The sequence below is a fragment of the Stomoxys calcitrans genome, chromosome 2 (genome assembly GCF_963082655.1).
Source record: "Stomoxys calcitrans chromosome 2, idStoCalc2.1, whole genome shotgun sequence".
Classification (NCBI taxonomy): Eukaryota; Metazoa; Arthropoda; class Insecta; order Diptera; family Muscidae; genus Stomoxys; species Stomoxys calcitrans.
Window position 1 is genome coordinate 163,352,990 of NC_081553.1, and position 22,411 is coordinate 163,375,400.

Genomic DNA, 22,411 nt, shown 5'->3' on the forward strand with positions numbered 1-22,411 from the left:
TTGCCACGGTATCTCTTTTTAGGCAAACAAAGGATATAAGAAAATATTTTCTCTGCTATTAGAGCGATATCAAGATATGGTCCGGTTTGGACCACAATAATATTATATGTTGGAGACCTCTGTAAAATGTCAGAATTGCACCCTTTGGGGGGCTCAAGAAGTAAAATAGAGCGATCGATTTATATGGGAGCTGTTTTGGGCTATAGACCGATTCAGACCATAATAAACACGTATGTTGATGGTCATGAGAGGATCCGTCGTACAAAATTTCAGGCAAATCGGATAATAATTGCGACCTCTAGAGGCTCAAGAAGTCAAGATCCCAGATCGGTTTATATGGCAGCTATATCAGGTTATGAACCGATTTGAACTATTCTTGGCACAGTTGTTAAAAATTATAACAAAAGACCTCATGCAAAATTTCAGCTAAATCGGATAATAATTGCGCCCTCTAGTGGCGCAGAAGTCAAGACACCAGATCGTTGTTGGATATCATAACAATATACTTCGTGCAAAAACTCATTCAAATCGGATAAGAATTGCGCAATCTAGAGGCTCAAGAAGTCACGACCGAAGATCGGTTTATATGACAGCTATATTAGGTTATGGACCGATTTGAACCATACATGGCACAGTAGTTGAATATCATAACAAAACACGTCGGGCAAAATTTCATTCCAATCGGATAAGAATTGCGCACTCTAGAGGCTCAAGAAGTCAAGACCCAAGATCGGTTTATATGGCAGCTATATCAAAACATGGACCGATATGGCCCATTTACAATACCAACCGACCTACACTAATAAGAAGTATTTGTGCAAAATTTCAAGCGGCTAGCTTTACTCCTTCGGAAGTTAGCGTGCTTTCGACAGACGGACGGACGGACATGGCTAGATCGACATAAAATGTCACGACGATCTAGAATATATATACTTTATGGGGTCTCAGACGAATATTTCGAGTAGTTGCAAACAGAATGACGAAATTAGTATAACCCCCATGCTATGATGGAGGGTATAAAAACTTTTGTTAGTTGTGTTTATTGAATGAGAATAAAAACATTTTATTCTTCACTTAGAAATTCTCTTAAATATATTTTCACTTCCATGCCATCGTTTCTTTGCAGAGCTCACTCGCGAATGAAATAGCTCATGGCAAAAAATCTCGCTTGACGGCATGCGGTTTTGTTTTTGATCTACCTGGGATTTTCGTGATCTTCCTGTCGCTATTAATGCATGCCATGCCGTTCTAGGTCTTGGCTGCATTATTTTATGAATTGAGTGCATTATGCAGTTGTGATGATGGCCTGTTGTCTGTTAGTTTATGTGCACGGCATGACCTAACAGGCCACAGCTGTCAAGGGTTCTTGCAATTCGACTTGAGCAGACCTTTAATATTTACATATGTATAAATTTTTGTTGTATAACATAATATACCAACTAAATGTAGCATAATAACCCTTTCTAATGTGTCACGATTCTTAGATATGTTTATGATGTTACAGAACTGATTGAATTGATAGCATATACGGCCAAAAGAATAACTGTTGGCAACATTTGTTGCATAATATTTTAGTCGTAATAATTCATAATATCTTCTAGATCAGATCGAGACATTGAAAAAAATCTTCTAAGAAGAAATTCAGCCTCAATTCTACCATGCATGAAATTCATTGGAAATATAACATTCAACATAGTTCTTCATTCTTAGTGTTTGGGTCCTGCTCTGCTTTTTGAGTTTGGAGTTTGGGCTAGCAAACATGTGGCTAATTTTTATATCTATTTTTTAGTAAAATAAATTCAATCTAACTATAAAATAAATAATTTTTTTTTATTTCTTTCAGGCCTTGTATTATTGCCTTCCAAAGTGAAAATCTTCCATGTCCCCCAATATTTTGAATATTCAAGGGCTGTAGTGAATTGTAATTGTGCGTAACGCGTCGTCTTATTGAAAATTTGCAAATTTTTACACGATATTTAATTTACAAAACATACATAAAACCACAACAAAGAGAAAAACAAAAACCTAACCTTATTCATCAAAGACATCACAAATAATTGAAATTCTTAGGATTTAGATGCATTCTCACTCACATGTACATATTAGCATACAAAATACCTAATCACATACATATACATAGAGACATTCATAAATTGTAGCAGCACTGCTCTAGCAAGGATAAGAAGTTTAAATAGAAATTAAATAGAGGCACGCGCACCTATCTACAGTCCAATAATAACTATAAGCATATAAGGCTATAAGGCGTCGAAACACAGCAACGGAGAAGGAGTATCAATCACCTATAGGACACATACAATTTAGGGCTTAAGTAAGAACCGATCGATACGGATATTTAGAGAAGCTTCGTGAGATCGCGAGTGGCATGAGCCATATATCGGGTCACCGAAAATATGATGATAATGAGTGCTGTGGGCCAAGACCACCTGTACCCGGAGAAGAAAGTCGAGTTAGAAAGGTAATTTGCTCAAAGTTGTTAACCAATGTCTAGTATGGGAATAATGCTGTGTGAATTTCGCTATTCCTAGATGACCGAAGGGGTCGGAGAACATTTGCGCAATTCGCCACCATCCTATTTGAACTGGGCCCGAACACTCAATCATCTGCTGGAAGACCGTGATGGTGTGGAATTATTCAAAAAGTACGTGGAGGAGGAGGCCCCCGCCTATAATGATCATTTGAACTTTTATTTTGCCTGTGAAGGCCTAAAACAGCAGACGGATCCTGAAAAGATAAAACAGATCATACAGGCCATATACAGGTAGGCAAAACGAACTATGTATGGGAATTTTTTAATGTTATGAACATATGACCATTGATTTTCAGATTCCTGCGTAAAAGCCAACTGTCTGTAACGGAAGATCTGAGGCGTAATATTAAGGCTGGACTAAAAAATGAAATACCTCTCAGTCCAAACATATTTGATGGCATGCAAAAACATGTTGAAAACACAATTCGAGATAACATTTATCCATCATTTTTGTGTTCGGAAATGTACATACTTTACATTCAACAAATGTCCGCTGCACATGAACGTTTTAGCAGCAGTGGCGGTCCTACGGGTGCCGGTAGCTGTAGTACTGGCAGCAGTAGTAGTAGCGGTGCTAGTTGCGGTAGTGGTGGAGCCGGTGGCGGAGCATGTGCGTTGCCACTTGTGGTTGCTTCCACGAGTACTGGGAAATTAAGCAGTACGTTGGGTCCAATAATCAATTTGCCTGCGAGTACTAGTGCCGGCATTGGTGCTCCAGCTGGTAGTTGCAGTGCTAGTGGCAGCGTATATGGCCCTTCAACTTCAGCTAGCTCAAGCGGTTCAGTTAGTGCCACGGATACCCTACCTCGCAGCTCAACGTTACCCACCCTACACGAAGATTCGGAATTGTCATTGAGCGATGACTTCGAAAAACTACGCGTCGAAGGAGGTCGCGTATCAGCCGATATGCCAATGCGCTTAACACGCGATTTATTACTAGCAACACAAAAGAGAAGACTGGAAATACGACCACCTGGGTAAGTACAAAATAAAAAATCACAATACATTTTTATCAAATATATATACAAATCAATTAAAACAAAAGCAATTTTATAAAAAAAAATCAAAATATAATCCTCCATTATATCTAACCTGTTACTACCCCTCATAACCAACATAGTAACTCCTTGCAATAAGATGCAATAACTGTCCATTTTATTATGTCTATTAGTTTGTGACCTATGCCACAGGGTTATGTGCGAATCCCGTTGGGATATAAAATAATTCAAACATTGTTCTAGCATTCATTGAATTTCGAAACTGTAAGTTATGTCCGACAAATTTAAATGTAGGTATTATATAGATCAATCTCGTGATTTTACTTTTTGGGATCATATGTATGCATATGCATTCATAGAATTTTGAAAGAAGAAGTGAGTTATGTCCGACAAATCTAAATATAGTTATTATATAGATCAATCTCGTGATTTTATAAAAGTCATAAAATAAGGGTCATATGTAAAAAAAAATCACGATAACATATGGGAAGGTATTTAGACATAGAGTACTAATTTGTCATAAAAAATAATCCGTAATTATATGGTGGCGGACATATGGGTTGTTCTGGACAATTCGAACTTCAAATAAGTATCCAACATCCGTGAGACTTATTAGTACGCTTCTGAATGTGACACTTCCAATTCAGTTTCCTGTCCAAGATAACACCTAAGTATTTGAGCTTGTCAGATATCGAAATCGTCTTATTGAGGAAACGTGGTGCGTTAAATTGGCCCACCTTTGTCTTCCTCGTGAACAGGCATATTTCAGTCTTCTCTGGGTTAACATTGAGACCCCTGGGTCCAGCACAGTCATATGCTATATGCCAGACCCTTTCGGCCCTTCTGTGTAACTGGTTCAGATCCTTACCCCTAAGAATTATTACAACATCGTTTGCGTAGCAGACGGGTTCAAATTCCTCCTCTGTCAGCATCCGTAATAGGTCATTTATGGTGGTCACCCGTAGGAATGGCGACAAAATGCTCCCCTGTGGCGTGGCCTGTGCCACTTTCTTCATTATATTTATGTCATGGGACCCGCAATTTATCAACCTGTTCCTTAGCATAAGGTTTATCCAGTCTCTAAGGATCCGGTCCAACCCGGTACTAAGGATTGGGTCAATGTTTGTTAAACGCCTCCTGGATGCCAATGCAAACTGCCAAAGTTTACGTTTTGGCATCGAAGGCAGTCTCCACCGACCTTCGCTTGACATAGGCATGCTGTTTGTGTTTGTGTTTGAGCAGTTCGCTGGATGTCCAACTCTTTATCATGGTATCTACAATACGTTTCATGGTTTTGAGCACGAAGGACAGCCTTACGTACTTCGGGGTCTGTAGGCCTTTGGTGTCGCATAATTTTAATTGCCGGGCTTGGGTATAAACACCACCCTTGCCTCCTGCCAGGCTTTCAGAGTATATGCAAGTCCTAGGCACGCTGTGAATATGCCTCTTTCTGTAGTAACGCGTTAAATATTCCATATGGTCTGGGTGACTTAAATGGTTTGAAGCTCCTTAAATTCCGTTATGATAAACCTTCGATCAACCTCATTATACCATGATTCCGATGTCTCCGGTGAGTTCCGTAGTATCCTGTGGAAAATGCGTTTTCATCAAAAGCCTCAACATGTTCTCCTTTGTCTCTGCTCTCACTCCCATGTCATCTACTAACGTTTCAGTTTGGACATGGGTTTTTGAGAGAAACTTTTTCATCTTGGCGGCGTCATTAACACAATCGACCTGGTCGCAGAAAAGGTTTCAAGAGGCACGTTTTGCCGCTCTGGTTATCTTATTGTATTCCTTGAGCACTGTGTAATACACATCTGGACATGCTCTGTTAAAAAGTCTGCGGACCTCTTTTCCAATGTTGCGAATCGCCCTGGTCATCTAGGGTTTTTCTTGGCCTGATTTTCTTCCTCGAAGAGGACAACTATCTTCGAAAGACTCCAATAGTGCAGTCGTAATCCTGTAGACATTGTCGTCAATGTCTTCTATGCTTGGACAGTCAAAATTATCTTGCCCAAGTCTTCTTCTGAGTAGTCTTCCGAATTTAGTCCAGTTAAGTTTCAACTTATTATGGAAGCTTATCAGATTCGGTTCTGGCCGTACTATTCTAAACCTTATGCAGCGATGGTCTGAGAAGGAATGCTCCGTGGAGATCCTCCAATTCTGAACCTCATTGATTAGATTTTCCGAACCTATTTTCACATCTAAAACCTCCTCCCTAATCCTAATCAAGAGTAGCGGTGTTATCAATATTAAGTGTTATTAGGTCGTTAGTATTCAAGAATTCTGCCAGGGCTTGGCCCCGCTTATTAATGTTGGTACTACCCCTCGAAATGTGGTGAGAGTTCGCAGCGAACCCTATTAGGTATGCTCCACCGTCTCACTGTTTCATCACTGTTGCATCCGACGTTGACAACTTTGGGAAAAATATATAATTTAACTTTTTAGTATTTGCATAGAATAATAATTGGTAGTTTATATGGTTCAGTCCGGAAACTTTGTTCCGGGTCGTCCATGGCTCCTGAATTAAGGCAATATGAATCTTATCCTTGCGATCTCGCTCCGGTGTAGGTTTATCTGGATGACATCAGTCATTGGTCCTTCATTAAATGAGCTTCTTGGAAGTAGGTGGTCTCATCGTCTTCTCCCTGTTCTTTAGACTGCATTGAGTTTTCCGTCACTGCACTGCCTGATGTTTTAATATTAGGATCTATGCATATCCCATCTTCCGAATCTTGAGCCATTGCTTTTTTGAAAAAAGAAACTAGTCAAATGTCAGACTTTGCCTATGCGTTTAATAGTTCTTTGCTATGACTTCGTTGTATGAATAGGATAATTGAACCTAAAAACTGTAGAAATCCCAGAATGATTTTGAGATCAAATAAAATCAAAATCAAACCAGATAAGATATTGCCTGCAGAAAGTGCAAATGATGTTTTCCTATTAAAAAATAATTGATCAAGGGAATTTGATATTTAAAGGAATTTTTTAGGTGCGAACTCACTGGCTCAAAAACTTATGCACTGACCCTACGTGCGGTGTAGAAAATTCAGCTTGGATAGATTTGTCCCGAACAGTTTTGTTGAATTGTATCTTTTTGGTAGATGTTTTATAGTTTTATATGATTATATTTATTTAAATAATGTTTGCAGTAGCTAGTGTTTTATTTTTTAATCAAATTGTTTTACTTGTGTTTTTTATAATATATTTTATTTATTTTTTTTTTTTAATTTTACTTTTATATATATTTAATTTTTTTTTTATTTTTTGTTCCATCTATGTTTCTGCACACGTGTATACATCACACATCTATTGCCATCATCCACCTGCAACCAACTGCAACTGTTAAAATGCACAATCCACCACCACACAATATCCAACACAACTACCTATCCTTCAATCCGTAATGCCAACGGCTACTATGTTGTGTGCTTTCGTTGTTGTATTCTCATTTTTTTATATTTTTGAAAACAAAAACGATTTTAATTTATTTAATTTAAATTGATTGCATGGACTGAACTACAACTATTATCCAACCAAACAAAAACGTTGCTCCATAAACAAATTACTATTGTCCACATAATGTAAACTTGTGCATGTGAGTGTAGTGCTCATGGTTATGTTTATACGGGGAAGACAAATACCTCCTATGTACCAAATTCAAGAGTAGACTCCGAAAGGGCAAGTGTCAGTTCTGGTGGTAGAACTGATTCTGATACAATGTCTCTTTCAAGCTGTTCGATGTAAGTAATAATTCATCAAGTGTCTATAAATCAAAAGATACATTCATACCAGTTTATGGAAACTAGTTTTTTACATGTGCTTTTCACCACTTCCATCTAATTCCTATTTTAAAAACTAATTTTGTAGGGATGGACGCCCATACATACAACGAAGACATAGCTCTACGGAAACTAAAGCTATACGACAGAGTGCCATGGCGAATAAGGAAACAAATTCCTTTCAAGTATGTTATATGAAAATTGTAGAATTTGAATAATTACTCATGTGGCAATGTGTCTGTTTTACAGGTAATACCGCGTACTCAACGTCTTCACTCTAACGAACATCGACCACTTAAGGAGTCCGAGTTAATAGCGTTACTAATACCCAAGCTAGAAGAAGTTAAACGAAAACAAGATCTAGAAGACAGAGCCCGACTAGAGGTACATACTATATGAATGAAAACAATTGTAAAAAAAAGAAGAGCCGCATTTCTTACGCAGCATATACATGTATTTTTAGCACTTCCCCGATGAATCTATGCCGACCAATGAACGACTTGCCAGTGATCGTGCTTTTGCACAAGCCATTCGAGAGAAATTTGCCATTGATGAAGACAACGATCAAGACATACTTGATCAGCATGTGTCACGCGTTTGGAAAGACCAAACGCCACACCGCTCACCTGGTACAATGTCACCCTGCCCACCTTTACCATCTAGAAGGCGTACAATAACACATGACTCGGGCATGTTAAGCGACGGTGCCCTCAGTATAAGTAAGTACATTTTACCTTGCATAAATAATTTTCAGGTTGTTCTATAAGAGAAGAGAAGCATCGTATTTTCTAAATGGCGGCCAACAGCGGCTCATTCTTTATTTTTCACTACCCACATTAAATTGCACCAGAGATCAGTATTAGCCTAACTTCGTGTGTTAGGTAATGTTGTTGTTGTATCAGTTTATTGTGTTCTATCTTTCGTCTGCTTGATTCTGTTGAGTGTCAAGGCCCAGGAACTCTGCGGCTAAAATGGGGTGCGTCCACAGGGATCTGGGTCTGAGTCGAGTGGGTCTGGCCGGGCAGTTACAAAGGTGACGTGTATCGTGCGGTCTCTGGTTATACAATCGGGCCATACATCTTGCCCTTCGGCATCAATCCTTGCTCTGTAGGAGTTCAGGCGGCTGCATCTGCCGGAACGTAATTGAGCCAGAACTACTCTGGTTTGCCGGGGGAGGTCAATTTCTTCAGGTGCAATGGGAGGTGGTCGTTCTCCAAGGACTACATTCACCCTGTAGCCATTTACCGCATCTGCTACCGTGTCTGCATTAATGTTGTCTAGACATGATGCTTGATCTGCCGCTTGATCTAGAGGTTATCTCTTGTAGCGCTGAACCTCGCGCTCTAGATCATTTAAATCTACCTTAAGGCTTCTGAGCGGTGGATATCTATCCACAAGATTATGATTTGGATGATCTCTGCGATAACAGCCCAAAAGGTATTGCTAAGACAGCATGTAGTTATGTCTGATGGAGGTGGTCCACATGGGAACTGAGGAGACAGCCTGTCATAGTTCGGATGGCGGCATTTTGACAGATCTGAATATTATTCCACTGAGTGTCACAAAGTTGACGAGACCACACTGGCGCTGCATAAATTACCGCAGACCGTCCAATTGCTTTGTATGTGGTCAACAAGGTTTCCTTGTCTGCACCCCAAGTGCTGCCAGCAAGTGACTTGAGGACCTTGTTTCTACTTTTGACTTTTTCGCAAATTGGTGTGGCATGTGGGAAGAATGTGTTAGAGCTGTCAAATGTGACGCCAAGTATATTGGGATATTTGATGGTCGGAATCATTTTTCCATCGACCACCACGTTCAGTTCAGTATTCACACCCCACCCATTGTTGACATCTACGATAGGTTGAACGTCTACCTCAACGAACTTGCCTCATATTTCGCTGCAAGAAATCTGAAATTATCTGCCACCAAATCTGGAGATATCTGCACCAAATGCTAAGTGAATGCAAATTTTGCCCATGAACATTCCACTAAGGGAAAAGGGATAACTTCTGAAAACTCTCCAAACTATTCAGTACCAAACAACGAGGCAATATGTCATGTGATCTTTTTTACCTCTACCTCTTTGCCGCTTGAATAATTGCTTAAATCAAAGAAGTTGATCCAACCAGAAAGTCATGGGAATAAAATCTGGCGGTCCATACAAAAGGTGGCCACCTGTCCCGCCCGGCAGGGGATAGCTGTTGTCACCACACAGGCTGGAATTTTGAGGTCCGATATGTGTGGTACTCATAACTGTCACGAGAAGCTTAGCTGCGAGCTACCGTCCACAGGTTGCAGATAGTGGAATGCTCCATAGGGAGTAGTCGCGAACAAACAGCGGTATGGAGCGGAGAGTCTCATTGAAAGGCCGGGCGGCACAAGCTCTTGCATGAATACTGAATGGTGCCTATGAAGCTCGATCTGACAATGCGAGTTATTGGCGCTTTTAAATAACCAATGACCACCATATTCACGCTGTGATCGGTTCTGTGGACCAGAACGAGCTTGTTCATCAATAGGAGCTTGACGATTTGCTTAAAACTAAAAAGACCACACGGCCAAAATGACACTATTATGAAAGTAGAAATTTAAGCACTAAGTTCGGCCGGACCGAGTATTATATAGGTCTCTACAGATCTCATTTGATTTTTCCAAATATGGAGACCTGTTTAAATAGAAGCTAATCAAGTTAAAGGCCGATATTAGTCGTATTTGCCATGATCGTTAGAAATCATAACAAAATATTGCACGCAAAATGGTAGCCCAATTGGATAATAATCGCGCCCTGTAAGGCTCAAGATGACAGATGGGTAGATCGGTTTAATATGTCATAAAGTTCAAGAATATGTATACTCTAAGGGGCATTACAATAATATTTCGATGTATTTCGTCATTCCGTTTGTTACTCATCGAAATGCAAAATATATATATTCTTTATCGTCTTGACGTTCTAAGTTGATTTAGCCATATCCGTCCGTCTATCTGTCTAAAGCACCCAAACTTTCGAAGGAGTAAAACTAGGAGCTTTAAATTTTGCACAAATACTTCTTATTGGCGCAGTTTGGTTATTGTAAATGGGCCAAATCTGTCCATGTTAGGTTAGCTTGAAAAGAGGGTGCAGATATTAATCCGCCCGATGCCACAATAGACATACACCTAAACCAGTAATCGGCTTGTTGTGCGCTCTCAAAGCTATAAAGTAACCTCTAAAAAGAAAATTTTAAGTTAGGAATTCCGTGCTTCTTACAAAATCCTTAATTGTTTTCAATACCACTCCCCTAAGATGGTTCATGTCTGATATTGTGCCTAAGTGCCGGTATCTGATGGACGCGAAAGCCGGGCAATGACAAAGGAAATGCACCAACGTCTCATCATCTTCCTCACATGCCCTACACATGCTATCGCTTGCCGCATCGATTTTACATAAGTAAGCTCGTAGTCCTGTGTCCCGTTATGATACCAATAGCTATACTGACCTCCTTCTAGCTTCCTTTCAGTAATAGCCTCGTCCTCTCACGATTCCGCCATAGGATTTTCGCCGTCCTACCAACCGTTTCGCTGTTCCACAATGTTGCATGCGCATTCGTCGCCCACTCCCCTAACTCGGACTGCGTCGACCCGAAAGGCTTCGCGTTAACCAAGTTTATTGACGGCAGTCCTCTGGCCTTCACCGCAAAATCGCCTGCCCTTTCATTTTTCCTAACTTCGTTATGGCCCGGCACCCAAACGATGCGAATTTTGCCATCCTCAGAGAAGGCGTTAATCTCCTTCTTACACTGCAAAACTGTTCGTGACCTTACCGTCCTGGTTGTTATTGCCCTTATGGCAATTTTACTGTCGGTAAAGATGTTCACACTCGACGTCTTCGCGTTAGCACCACACCACTTCACGCATTCCGTGATCGCCCGGATCTCCGCCTGCAGGACCGTATTATGGTCAGGCAGTCTAAAACAGATCTCAGCCCCTGGGTTCTCAATGTAAACCCCCAGGCCCACTCTGTGCTCTAGCTTTGATCCATCCGTGTAACATGATTATCCAGAGGGCAATACTAGGGTTCCGTCAATCAAAGACTGTGCCGATGGCAGCAGTGACTCGCACTCGACTTCAAGGTTCATCTCAGGTATCCGGTCGAAACCCTCTTTCCTTCCTGCCAGGTTTTCTATCGTCGCCTCAATTATACCGCGATGGTATGAGCTGCTTCCATCCTCAATCCATTCTCCCATCGCCTTAAGTCTCATAGCCGCAGTGGCTGCCTCACATTTTATCTGTATATCAATCGGTCGGATATCTAGAATAGTCTCCAGTGCCCTAGTGGGCGTGGTCCTCATCGCTCCGCCTATGCCAAGACAACATGTTCTCTGAACCTGTTGTATGGTCCTTATGTTGCACTTTTTCTCCATAGAAGTCCACCAAACTACTGAGGCGTAAGTAAGTATTGGTCTAATCACCATTTCGAGCCTACGGCCCGCCTATATAGTACCCAACACATCCAATTCAATTTCCGGTCCAAGATCAGACCTAAGTATTTGACCTTGTCAGATATCGAAACGGTCTTATTGAAGAAACGTGGTGCGTTAAATTGGCCCACATTCGTCTTCCTCGTGAACAGGCATATTTCAGTCTTCTCTGGGTTAACATTGAGATCTCTGGGTCTAGCCCAGTCATATGGCATATGCAAGACCCTTTCGGTCCTGGTTGGGATCCTTACCCCTTAGAAGTAGTATAACATCGTCTGTGTAGCAGACGGATTCAAATCCCTCCCCCAGTTTTTCCATGCTAAGGCGTAGCTGCCATAAACACCGATCTCGGATCTTGAATTAGTGAGCCTTTTCAGTGGCAAGTCTCATCCGATTTGGCTGAAATTTTGCGGGATGTGTTTTGTTATCACTTCCAACAACTGTGCCAAGTATGGTCTAAATCGGCTCCTAATCTGATATAGCTGCCATATAATCCGATCTCGGATCTTGACTTTGTGAGCCTTTACAGTGCGCAAGTCTCATCCGATTTGGCTGAAATTTTGTGCGAGGTGTTTTGTTATGACTTCCAACACATGTGCCAAGTATTGTCTAAATCGGATCATAACCTGATATAGCTACTATATAAGCCGATTTGGGATTCTGACTTCTTAAGCCTCTATAGTGCGCAATTATTATCCGATTTAGCTGAAATTTAGCATGAAGTGTTTTTTCTCGTCTTCCAACAACTATGCCAAGCATGATCTAAATCGATTTATGAGCTGATATAGCTCTCCCATATAAACTGATCTCCCGAAATTCGTTTAGAAAAGAAAAAACCCACAGGAGCAAAAAAAATAAAAATTGGATTCAATCACGAAATTAATTGATCCAATTAATTTTTTAATCGAACTACTTCAATCACGAAAATGATAATATCAATCACAGGGTTTGAAAAAATTTTCAATTAAAAAAATTGCATATTCAATTAAAAAATGATTGAAAATTTCCAATTAATTTTTTAATTGATCAAAAAACTGATTGAAATTTTCAATAAATGTTGTATAGGGCGCATCCTCAATTTCGATGCAAAATGGTTCACATATGTAAAACTCTTGAAACACGAATTTGATGTTTATGTTTGGGTCTATGATCACTGCTTAAAATCCAACGGAAAATATTGTTTCCAGAATTATAAAAAAAGTAGCGAGGTGGGTTAAGGACTAGCTAACGACATAGACTAATAGTAATTAATATATTTGTATTACATTTACTTTGTAATTTGCATGCATTGGAGAAGTAAACCCAACAGAAACACATTTATATGGAAAATATAATTGGATCGATGCTTAAGAAGCCGCTAATGTGCATATTTTGATCATAAATAAGATTAGAATTGCATCTCGAAATTTAAAAAGGTAGTCGAAAGAACTTTTATGGAGAAATTTTATCTTCTGTTTAGGTATAAAGACCTTTTCAAAAACGTACAGTCATAACAGTCCCGTTGAGTATAAAAAAGTTTCCAATTCAATTGAATAGTGATTGAAAGAACTTACTTTCTACAACACTAACATTTTTTCCTTTTTTTCGGTTCGATTCGTTCGCCAATTCAATGAAAACAGCTGTTTTCCCTTTATAAAATCAGCTGTTTTCCATGAATTGTCGAACGAATCGAGTCACAAAGAGAAAAAAGTGGTTTCGGCCAATATTGTTTAATTAAAAAAAATCAATCACATTTATATATAACATTTTTTAAGATTCTTTTAAAAACATGATTGAATCAATTAATTTTTTAATTGAAAACTACAAAAATTTCAGTCACGATCGTAATTAAAAAAGTGATTGAATCACATAAATTTTATTTTGAAATTGTTTAAATTTCAGTCAAGATCGCAATTGAAAAGAATCCGGATTCAATTAAAAAGAATTACTTCAATTGATTTTTTAATTGAAAACATTTTTATTTTCAATTAAATTTTTAATCGAACAAATTTCTGTGAAATTTTTTTCTGTGAAGGCAGAAGCGCCTTTGGATTTCTCTACGTTCAATAAAAATAATTTTCTGCAAATTGTATAAAAGTCGCTATTTGCAGAAAAAGTAGCACATTTATACAACATGTTACAGTGTAAATTTCAAAAGGTCGCAAAATAGTTATTTATCTCTGAAAAGTTCAGAAATTCCGACTTTATTCGCACAACGGTAACGCTGATTGCACCATGCTTCATCACTTGTCTTTGGGTTTATACAGTTTTTTTTTTTACCCAAACGGCCTTTTAATGGGTAGCAAAATTTTCGATGTTTATTTTAAATTATATCAAAAATACAATCTCAATATTTGTATCTTTAGGTGGTCATTCTATGAAACACTCAAAATCAATGCCAGATCATAGTTCCTCAACAAGGAAGCTTACAAATAAATGGCCTTCCATGAATACAGATAGCGGCATAAGTTTATTCTCAGCTGATACTCTAATGAAGTACAAAGATAACAGGTAAGTGTGCATTTTCTTTGATACAACTATCATAAAGATTTTTTGTGATGTGATTTTTTTGTTTTTATTCATATCGCCTAGTTCACGTTCTGGCACAAGTACAGCCTCTAAGTTAGAAGAGGCCAAAAGAAGACTGGAAGATGAGACCAGGCGGTCTCGTCGCTATACCCAACAGCAGCATATGTTGCCTACCATGCAACAACAACAATCAGCCTCATTTAGTAATAGCAGCAGTGGCAGTAGTAGTCTACATCATCAATCACTCCCGCCTCCGTTACCCGCAAAACCACAAGAGACCACAACTGTTGTGTTTTCATTTTGTGATGAAGAATATCCTTATAGAACTAAAATACCCGGTACACAACCCACACTAAAGCAATTTAAGGACTATTTACCCAAGAAGGGTAATTTTAGGTTAGTTATTTGTACAATTTCCCTTCGGCACAGCACGATCCAATAACATTTATTTCTTATATTTTTAGATTTTTCTTTAAGACGCATTGTGAAGATCCTGATAGTCCAGTGATTCAAGAAGAAATTGTCAATGACAACGATATCCTTCCCTTATTTGAGGGCAAAGTGATGGGTCTGGTTAAACCATCCGATTAATAGTAGAGTAAGTTTTAATTTTTATACATTTATATATGTAAACAGAACGATTACAAAAACAATAATACAAACACAACAAAAAAAAACAAAAACAAGATTATATATAAAAATAATGTCGAAATTAAAACCAGAAACTATAAATATATGGCAAACAACAAAATGCTACATTAACAATACCAATTAAAATTTATTTTATCATTTCATATGACGAAAACGCCAAAATATTTTTGTATTAGACTACATACTATTCTGTTCGATGTCGATGTCGATGTATACAATGTTTGCTATTTCATAGAAATACGGCAAGGTTATATGTATATTGCGCAACATTTACCATTTTCGAGTTAAACATGCATAGCTAAATGGCAAGAAGTGGAGCAAAACTCAAAATGTCTTCTTTCTCATAAAAAAAAAATCTACTAAAAAAATACGCTTTGATAAAGAAAACTAAAAAAGTAATAAGCTGTTTTCACTGCCTTAAAGCGGCTGATTTCGAATATATTAAAACGCATTTCTCCCAAAATCATAATTTATATTTATGTATAAATTTATTGGATTATGAAATCCAATAGTCGTGTTTTAGTTGGCAAGAAAATTTATATCTTGTCTAATTTGTTCAAAAAAAATACTACCCCGATTTACCAAACTGGTAGTCGTTTTGTCGTATAATTTTCTTCTTATATGTGGCCAAGAGGAAATCTATGATTCCGAGTCCATTCTAGAGTAGTTGGCCCTTATGGCAGCTCTGCCATAAGGGCCAAGCGCCCCCCGGCAGCCGAGTTGGTAGCGTGCGTGCAACGCAGATTGCAAATTCACCCATGAACATTCCACATAGGAGGCCACCGTAGCGCAGAGGTTAGCATGTCCGTCTATGACGCTGAACGCCTGTGTTCGAATCCTGGCAGCACCATGAGAAAAATTTTCAACGGTGGTTATCCCCTCCTAATGCTGGCGACATTTCTAAGGTGCTTTGCCATGTAAAAACTTCTCCCCAAAAAGGTGTCGTTGCGCGGCGCGCCGTTCGGACTCGGCTAAAAAAAGGAGGTCCCTTATCATTGAGCTTAAAATTGAATCGGACAGCATTCATTGATTTGTGAGAAGTTTGCCCCAGTTCTTTAATGGAATGTTCATGGGCAAATTTGCATTTACATTCCACAAAGGAACTTCTCTCTGGGATTGGGTAGAGTGCCTGGATTACTAGTGCGGAAGTAACATGGGCTAAAAATCTAAAAACTAAAAAATTATCTGAATCTGTATAAAAAGGCTGCTACTCCAGTCATACTAACCCGTGAAAAACTTGGTCACATATGCCAAACTTATAGAAAGGCGTCAGCTCATGCTTTATTTGCGTTGTCATCGTATTGTAAGAAGCTCACACAGCAGCAGCCAGCTCTTCAGCCTACGCATTCCTCTCAACCACTTAATGGCTCGGCATCCAGAAAACCCGGATAGCCTTCCCCATGACTCATATATGCTCTTTGTACCAACTCGTCCGAAATTGCACTCGTCCAGAAGAATATAAGACTCCTTACTCCTAGAAACTAAATGAAGAAAACGGCATGCAACTAACCCCGCTCTTGATTCATACGACCAGTTTTAGCTATCATCATTGGGTGGGTTTATCCCTCAGCTTACGCTTGGGCTAAGCTGGCGGCCTAAACTTCGACTCCTTGTACTCTAAGACACTAATCGACAAATAGGTAAATTGTGTCAACCTTTTTTTCTCTCTCCCATTGATATCTTCCTGCAAATTGGTACTTAAAAGTACGCCAAACCACAATATGATTACGTGCTGGTTAATTAGGAATAGCATTTCCCCGACACAAAATAAGCCTGCTTGCCAAATAAAACGCGCCTGATGTGATATACCATAAATGTCGTTTGAAATTATGTTTTTTTAAATATATTTATTTATTATATTACGTTCTCCATTTATTATGCTTATCTATCAAGGTAAATTGTATTTGTATATCTGAATAAGTTATTTTAAACTCTAAGAAGTACTTTAATTTGCCCGATTTTAATATTGGGTTTCCCAAAAAGTAAATGCGGATTTTTCGCTCGGCCAAATGAAGTTGATGATGACCAAATCAAAGCATTAATCGAATTGGATCGTCATGTAACTGAGCGTGAGATAGGAGGGAAGTTAAATATACCAAAATCAACCGTTCATTATCACATAAAAAGTCTTGGACTGGTGAAAAAAAAGCTTGATATTTGGGTACTACATGTATTGAAAGAAATTCATTTAACAAACTGAATCAACGCTTGTGATATGCACCTTAAACGCAATGAATTCGATCCGTTTTTAAAACGAATCATAACTGGAGATGAAAAATGGATTGTTTACAACAACATTAGTCGAAAACGATAATGGTCCAAGCATGGTAAACCAGCTCAAACCACTTCAAAGGCTGATATCCACCAAAAGAAGGTTATGCTGTCTGTTTGATGGGATTGGAAGGGTGTGGTATATTTTGAGCTGCTTCCAAGGAACCAAACGATTAATTCGGATGTTTACTGTCAACAATTGGACAAATTGAATACAGCCATCAAGGAGAAGCGACCAGAATTGGTCAATCGTAAAGGTGTCATATTCCACCAGGACAACGCTAGACCGCACACATCTTTGGTCACTCGCCAAAAACTGAGTGAGCTTGGCCGGGAACTTTTGATGCATCCACCATATAGCCCTGACCTTGCACCATCAGACTACCATTTATTTCGATGCAGAAACTTTGCAGAACTCCTTAAATGGTAAAACTTTCGGCAATGATGAGGCTATAAAATCGCACTTGGTTCAGTTTTTTGCAGATAAAGGCCAGAAGTTCTATGAGCGTGGAATACTAAATTTGCCAGGAAGATGGCAAAAGGTTATCGAACAAAATGGCAATTATATATTTGATTAAACTTCATTCAAAGTTTTATTAAAAATGCATTTACTTTCTCTTTTAAAAAATCCGCAATTACTTTTTGGGCAACCCAATATTTGCAAAAAGTTTTTCTCCCTCTGAACTGTTTAATCTTGTTGTTGTTATAGCAGCGAGTTTCACACTGAGGCGACAGCCCTTGTTGATGAAGGACTTCATCGGGTCAATCCGGTACGTACAACCGGCTGCCATCGGATTGACCCTTTTTTAATCTTGAAGTTTGTGTAGCGTGTTCGTAAATCCCAATTTAATTTAAAAACTATCATAAAATTTGTGTTTCATAGGCTATGCTGTAGATGACATCAGACATTTGACAATAGGTCTGTTTTATTTATGTACTTCACAATGCAAACTAGGTGTTATCGCATAATTGCGATAACAATCCAGTGCAACTTTGCACTGGAATTTTATGACTTGTGTCGAAATTGTACTCGACAGCAGAGCTTAACTAAAACAGGGCCAATATAAGATTTTTACCCTTTCAATAATTTTAGTTTTGTGATTTGTGAATGATGAGCGTTATGGCTTTTAGTGAACTATGTCAAATATGTAAAATATGAGAGAGCAATTATACAAAAATAAAAGATGTCTGTGTTTGAATTCACCTCAAGTATTTACAAAAGATTTTGGGCATTCTTTTATCTATATTCAGTATATATATATATATATATATATATATATATATATATATATATATATATAAATATATATATATATATATATATATATATATATATATATATATATATATATATATATATATATATATATATATATATATATATATATATATATATATATATATATATATATATATATATATATATATATATATATATATATATATATATATATATATATATATATATATATATATATATATATATATATATATATATATATATATATGTATATATATTAATATGTGTTTATATATATATATATATATATATATATATATATATATATATATAGAAACATGCAACAGCAATAGGATGCGACTTATGGTGGAAAATTAAAAAAGATCGGCGTTGCATGTGGATTCTGTTGCACTTATACCAAATCAATAATCATCTTGTAACACAATCAAGATCTTGTCGTGAAACATCTGTTTGGGATTATTTATACCGCAGGTAGCAGAATACTACAATAATGTTATTAATAGTTTTATCGCAAATGCAATTTAAAACCCAACAAACACTTCCATTCTTCACATTCACATTCTTTTAGAATCTGTCCACTAGCCGACATAATCAATTCAGCAGGCAATTATTATTACCCTTATTCCGATTGTCGAAGGCGTAGTCGAATATCGACACTTACAAAACGGTATTATGGTTGTCACAGACGAACAATCTATTGTGTTTGTGGCTTTGCGTATGCCGAATTCGACTATTACATTTTCTACTACCAGTGTTACGAACAGAGTAATGAAGTTAGTTTATGACCGCCCAGTGCTGTACGATAGGAGACAACATTTTTTAAAATTATTTGAAAGAAATTTACTTTGCCTTTTCAAGTTGAGCTCTCAACGCAAGAATTAAGTGATAGGCTCATAACTTTGTTATTTCACCATAATGCGTCTTACATTTCTGGTATCTGCTGTAAAATTTAGCAGCAAATTAAGAACTGAAATAGTTCTCCGCTTTACCTTTAGCCGAATAACTCAGACAAACTGTGAAATTGCCATAATCGTGTAAAGCTGCATGTTTATGACTAGTGAAAAGTGCAAATTTGCAACATGTAATAGAACAATAATTCCCTCGAACGCCGGAAATGAAAGTTGTTTATACTCTTTTTCACTGAATCGTAAAAAGCCGGTAATACCAAAACCCTACCCCATATACATAAGCGACTAATGTTTTCATAGACAGCCTAAAAACCTTTGTTTACACCTGCCCTCTGACTTGGAATAATAAATGGATTGTTCATGATGTTGTTGAGCATCGGCACCCTTGTATCGTTTATGAAACTTAATGCCAGAGATGAGATAACGAAGTGCTTGGATTTATATTTGTTTCATTGGATGGATGATTCCACATGAATTTTATCTTTCCAAGAAGACGATTCCTCAAGTACATCGCAACAAAACCCCTTTTTTAGATTTGGATTAGGATAGGTTGAAAAGAGGGTGCAGATATTAATCTGCCCCATGCCACTATAGACATACACCTAAACCAGTAATCGGCTTGTTGTGCGCTCTCAATACTAAAAAGTAACCTCGAAAAAGAAAATTTTAAGTTAGGAATTCCGTGCTACTTACAAAATCCTTAATTGTTTTCCATACCACTACCCTAAGTTGGTTCATTTCTGGTATCGTATCCCCACCTAAGTACCGGTGTCCGTTTGCCGCGAAAGCCGGGCATTGGCATAGCAAATGTCATTTGGATTAACAAAACAATAAGTTTTTTTTTTAAGATTTCTAATTTGGTGCCGCCAACTAAATACAGTAGAGATATTTCTCTCATATCATTGAGTGCTGCCCGCTCAATGATAAGGGACCTATTTTTTTGTTGCCGAGTCCGCAGTGCAAAACCACAGAGGAGTTTTACATGGCTGATTATCTCACAACATGTCGCCAGAATTATTGAGGATAATAGTTTGTCGTTTTCGCTAAGATTCGAACCCAGGCGTTTAGCATTATAAGCGGGCATGCTAATCTCTGTGCCACGGTGGTCTATAGGTCTTCCTACTGTTCTTTAATGGAATATTCATGGTCAAATTTTAGCCGCCAACTAAGCCTCATTCTTTGTTTAATTCTAACTCGCTTTTTGACGTTGATAATGCTGTGCAAAATTATAGCAATTTTCGATTGAACACCGCCAATCAAGTATTTAAATGTTTCGACAATTTTCCTACACAATACAAAAATGTTCAAATTTTCAACAGCCGCTTTGTTTAATTCTAACTCGCTTTTTTAAAATTGGCAACGTAGTGCAAATGATAGCAAATTTCAATTGAACACCGCCAACCAAGTATTTAAACGTTTCGACAATTTTCGTACAAAGTAGCAAAGTTGTTGACGAATGCAATAAGCAGGCCTCTGTTCTAATCATCACAGTTGGTACAATCTTGGAAAGTCAGTTTCGTTAATTGCTTTGTTCATTACAAATCGCAAAAACGCATGTTTTGTTAGATTTTTATATCGACTTTTGCGTTATAAAATATAAAACTGGACCATTCTTTAGTTCAAATAGTGTATTTATTTTTGAGAATAACATTATTATGAGTTACATAATAGGTCTGTTCGCGTACTTTTCCAGTAAAAATTTGCAGGAGAGTAAGAGCCATTTTACTCTCTTTAAAAAATTTGCAAGCAAAAGTACGCGAACGACTTTCAGTGAAAATTTGCAGAAAAACAACTGATTTTTGATTTGGTTGTTTTTTTATTTGCTTGCTTAGGAAAACATTTTTTTTAATAAAAAATGCTGTCCATACTTGTGAGCTATTTTCCTTAAATAAACGTCAATTTATTGACCCAAGAGTGACAAGGCTACAAGGGGAGCCATTCATCGTATCTGTGCTCTCCGTGCCACTGGACAGCAATCACAAAATACCGTGCACGAAGCTACGAATGTCATCCGTAGCGTCAAGTAGCGCAAAGTGCAGATCCCAGACGGAATATATACACTGATGCTGATCTGCTTGGGTCGAGTACATTACTATTGTCCTCGGCCTGTCTGAACACTATGTAGTACCCGATGTTTGGAAGATGGGCATTGTGATCCCGCTACTGAAACCTGGAAAGGACACGAGCAAGGGGGTGTCGTACAGACCGATCCCCTTTCTCTCATCAGTAGCCAAGACGCATGAGGGACTACTCCTCCCGATTCTCTGGAAGGACAATTTCCATTCGCCGAGCATCAATATCCATTTCGAAGGCTGCATAGGACTACAACTGCTTTACATTCCATTATCGTACAGAAAAATAGAAATTTTCTCCCTAGCTGACAAAGAAACCTTGGACTAACCATGTAATGCTTCTGGGTATTATGGCTAGACAAATTGCTACGACCACTGATGTGATGCAAAGGCAGCTTTCTATTTGGTCATGTAGCGGCTACGGACATTTTGTTATCATTGAAGATATCTATATTCGTTCATAATTGACAAACTAATTTGCACTAATTATGTATAATCCCACTGTGAGTCACTTGTTTAACTGCCCAGCCATACCCACTCAAACCCATTGCAGCATCTTCATCCTTAACAAATTCAAAGGAGCTGTGTTGGTTTCATCGTAGCTCTCCGGTGAGGTTGATTCCATCAAAACATATAAGAAATCGATAATTGCTCTTTTCTTGGTATCTGGAAGGATACAATGTTTTAAATTTTTCAAGATTTTCCAAGTAATTTCGCAAATTTTACACTTACCTTCTAATGTAAAAAATTACAACTTCATTTGTCGAGTTTTCTGTGCCTGAACACTAGCCTGCTGCCATGAATTTTCATTAAAAGTAAATAAAAATCAAACATATTTACTAATTAACAATAAACAATATTTTTATTTTTTACTTACCTCTGCCTTTTTGGCGTTAGCTTTTGTATTTTCATGTAACGGCTGCTTTTCATAAAACAGCTGATCTTTACAAAACAT

At 37.9% G+C, this 22,411-nt stretch overlaps 1 protein-coding gene across 7 annotated transcripts in view; it reads left to right on the forward strand.

Annotated features, from left to right (window-relative positions):
• The window catches only part of LOC106086868 (axin), a 106,733-nt gene extending 88,270 nt beyond the window's left edge, over positions 1 to 18,463 (forward strand). For 6 of the 7 annotated variants that reach the window (XM_059363294.1, XM_013251689.2, XM_013251691.2 and 3 more), the window contains 10 exons: positions 1,844 to 2,476; positions 2,547 to 2,779; positions 2,845 to 3,525; positions 7,155 to 7,289; positions 7,417 to 7,513; positions 7,578 to 7,712; positions 7,792 to 8,047; positions 14,131 to 14,275; positions 14,357 to 14,689; positions 14,758 to 18,463. In XM_059363294.1, coding sequence (XP_059219277.1) covers positions 2,384 to 2,476; positions 2,547 to 2,779; positions 2,845 to 3,525; positions 7,155 to 7,289; positions 7,417 to 7,513; positions 7,578 to 7,712; positions 7,792 to 8,047; positions 14,131 to 14,275; positions 14,357 to 14,689; positions 14,758 to 14,884 — 2,235 coding nt within the window. In that variant the 5' untranslated portion in view covers positions 1,844 to 2,383 and the 3' untranslated portion in view covers positions 14,885 to 18,463. The remainder of the gene's footprint in view (positions 1 to 1,843; positions 2,477 to 2,546; positions 2,780 to 2,844; positions 3,526 to 7,154; positions 7,290 to 7,416; positions 7,514 to 7,577; positions 7,713 to 7,791; positions 8,048 to 14,130; positions 14,276 to 14,356; positions 14,690 to 14,757) is intronic. The other variant, XM_013251693.2, reaches the window with a different exon arrangement.
• The last annotated feature ends 3,948 nt before the right edge of the window (positions 18,464 to 22,411 follow it).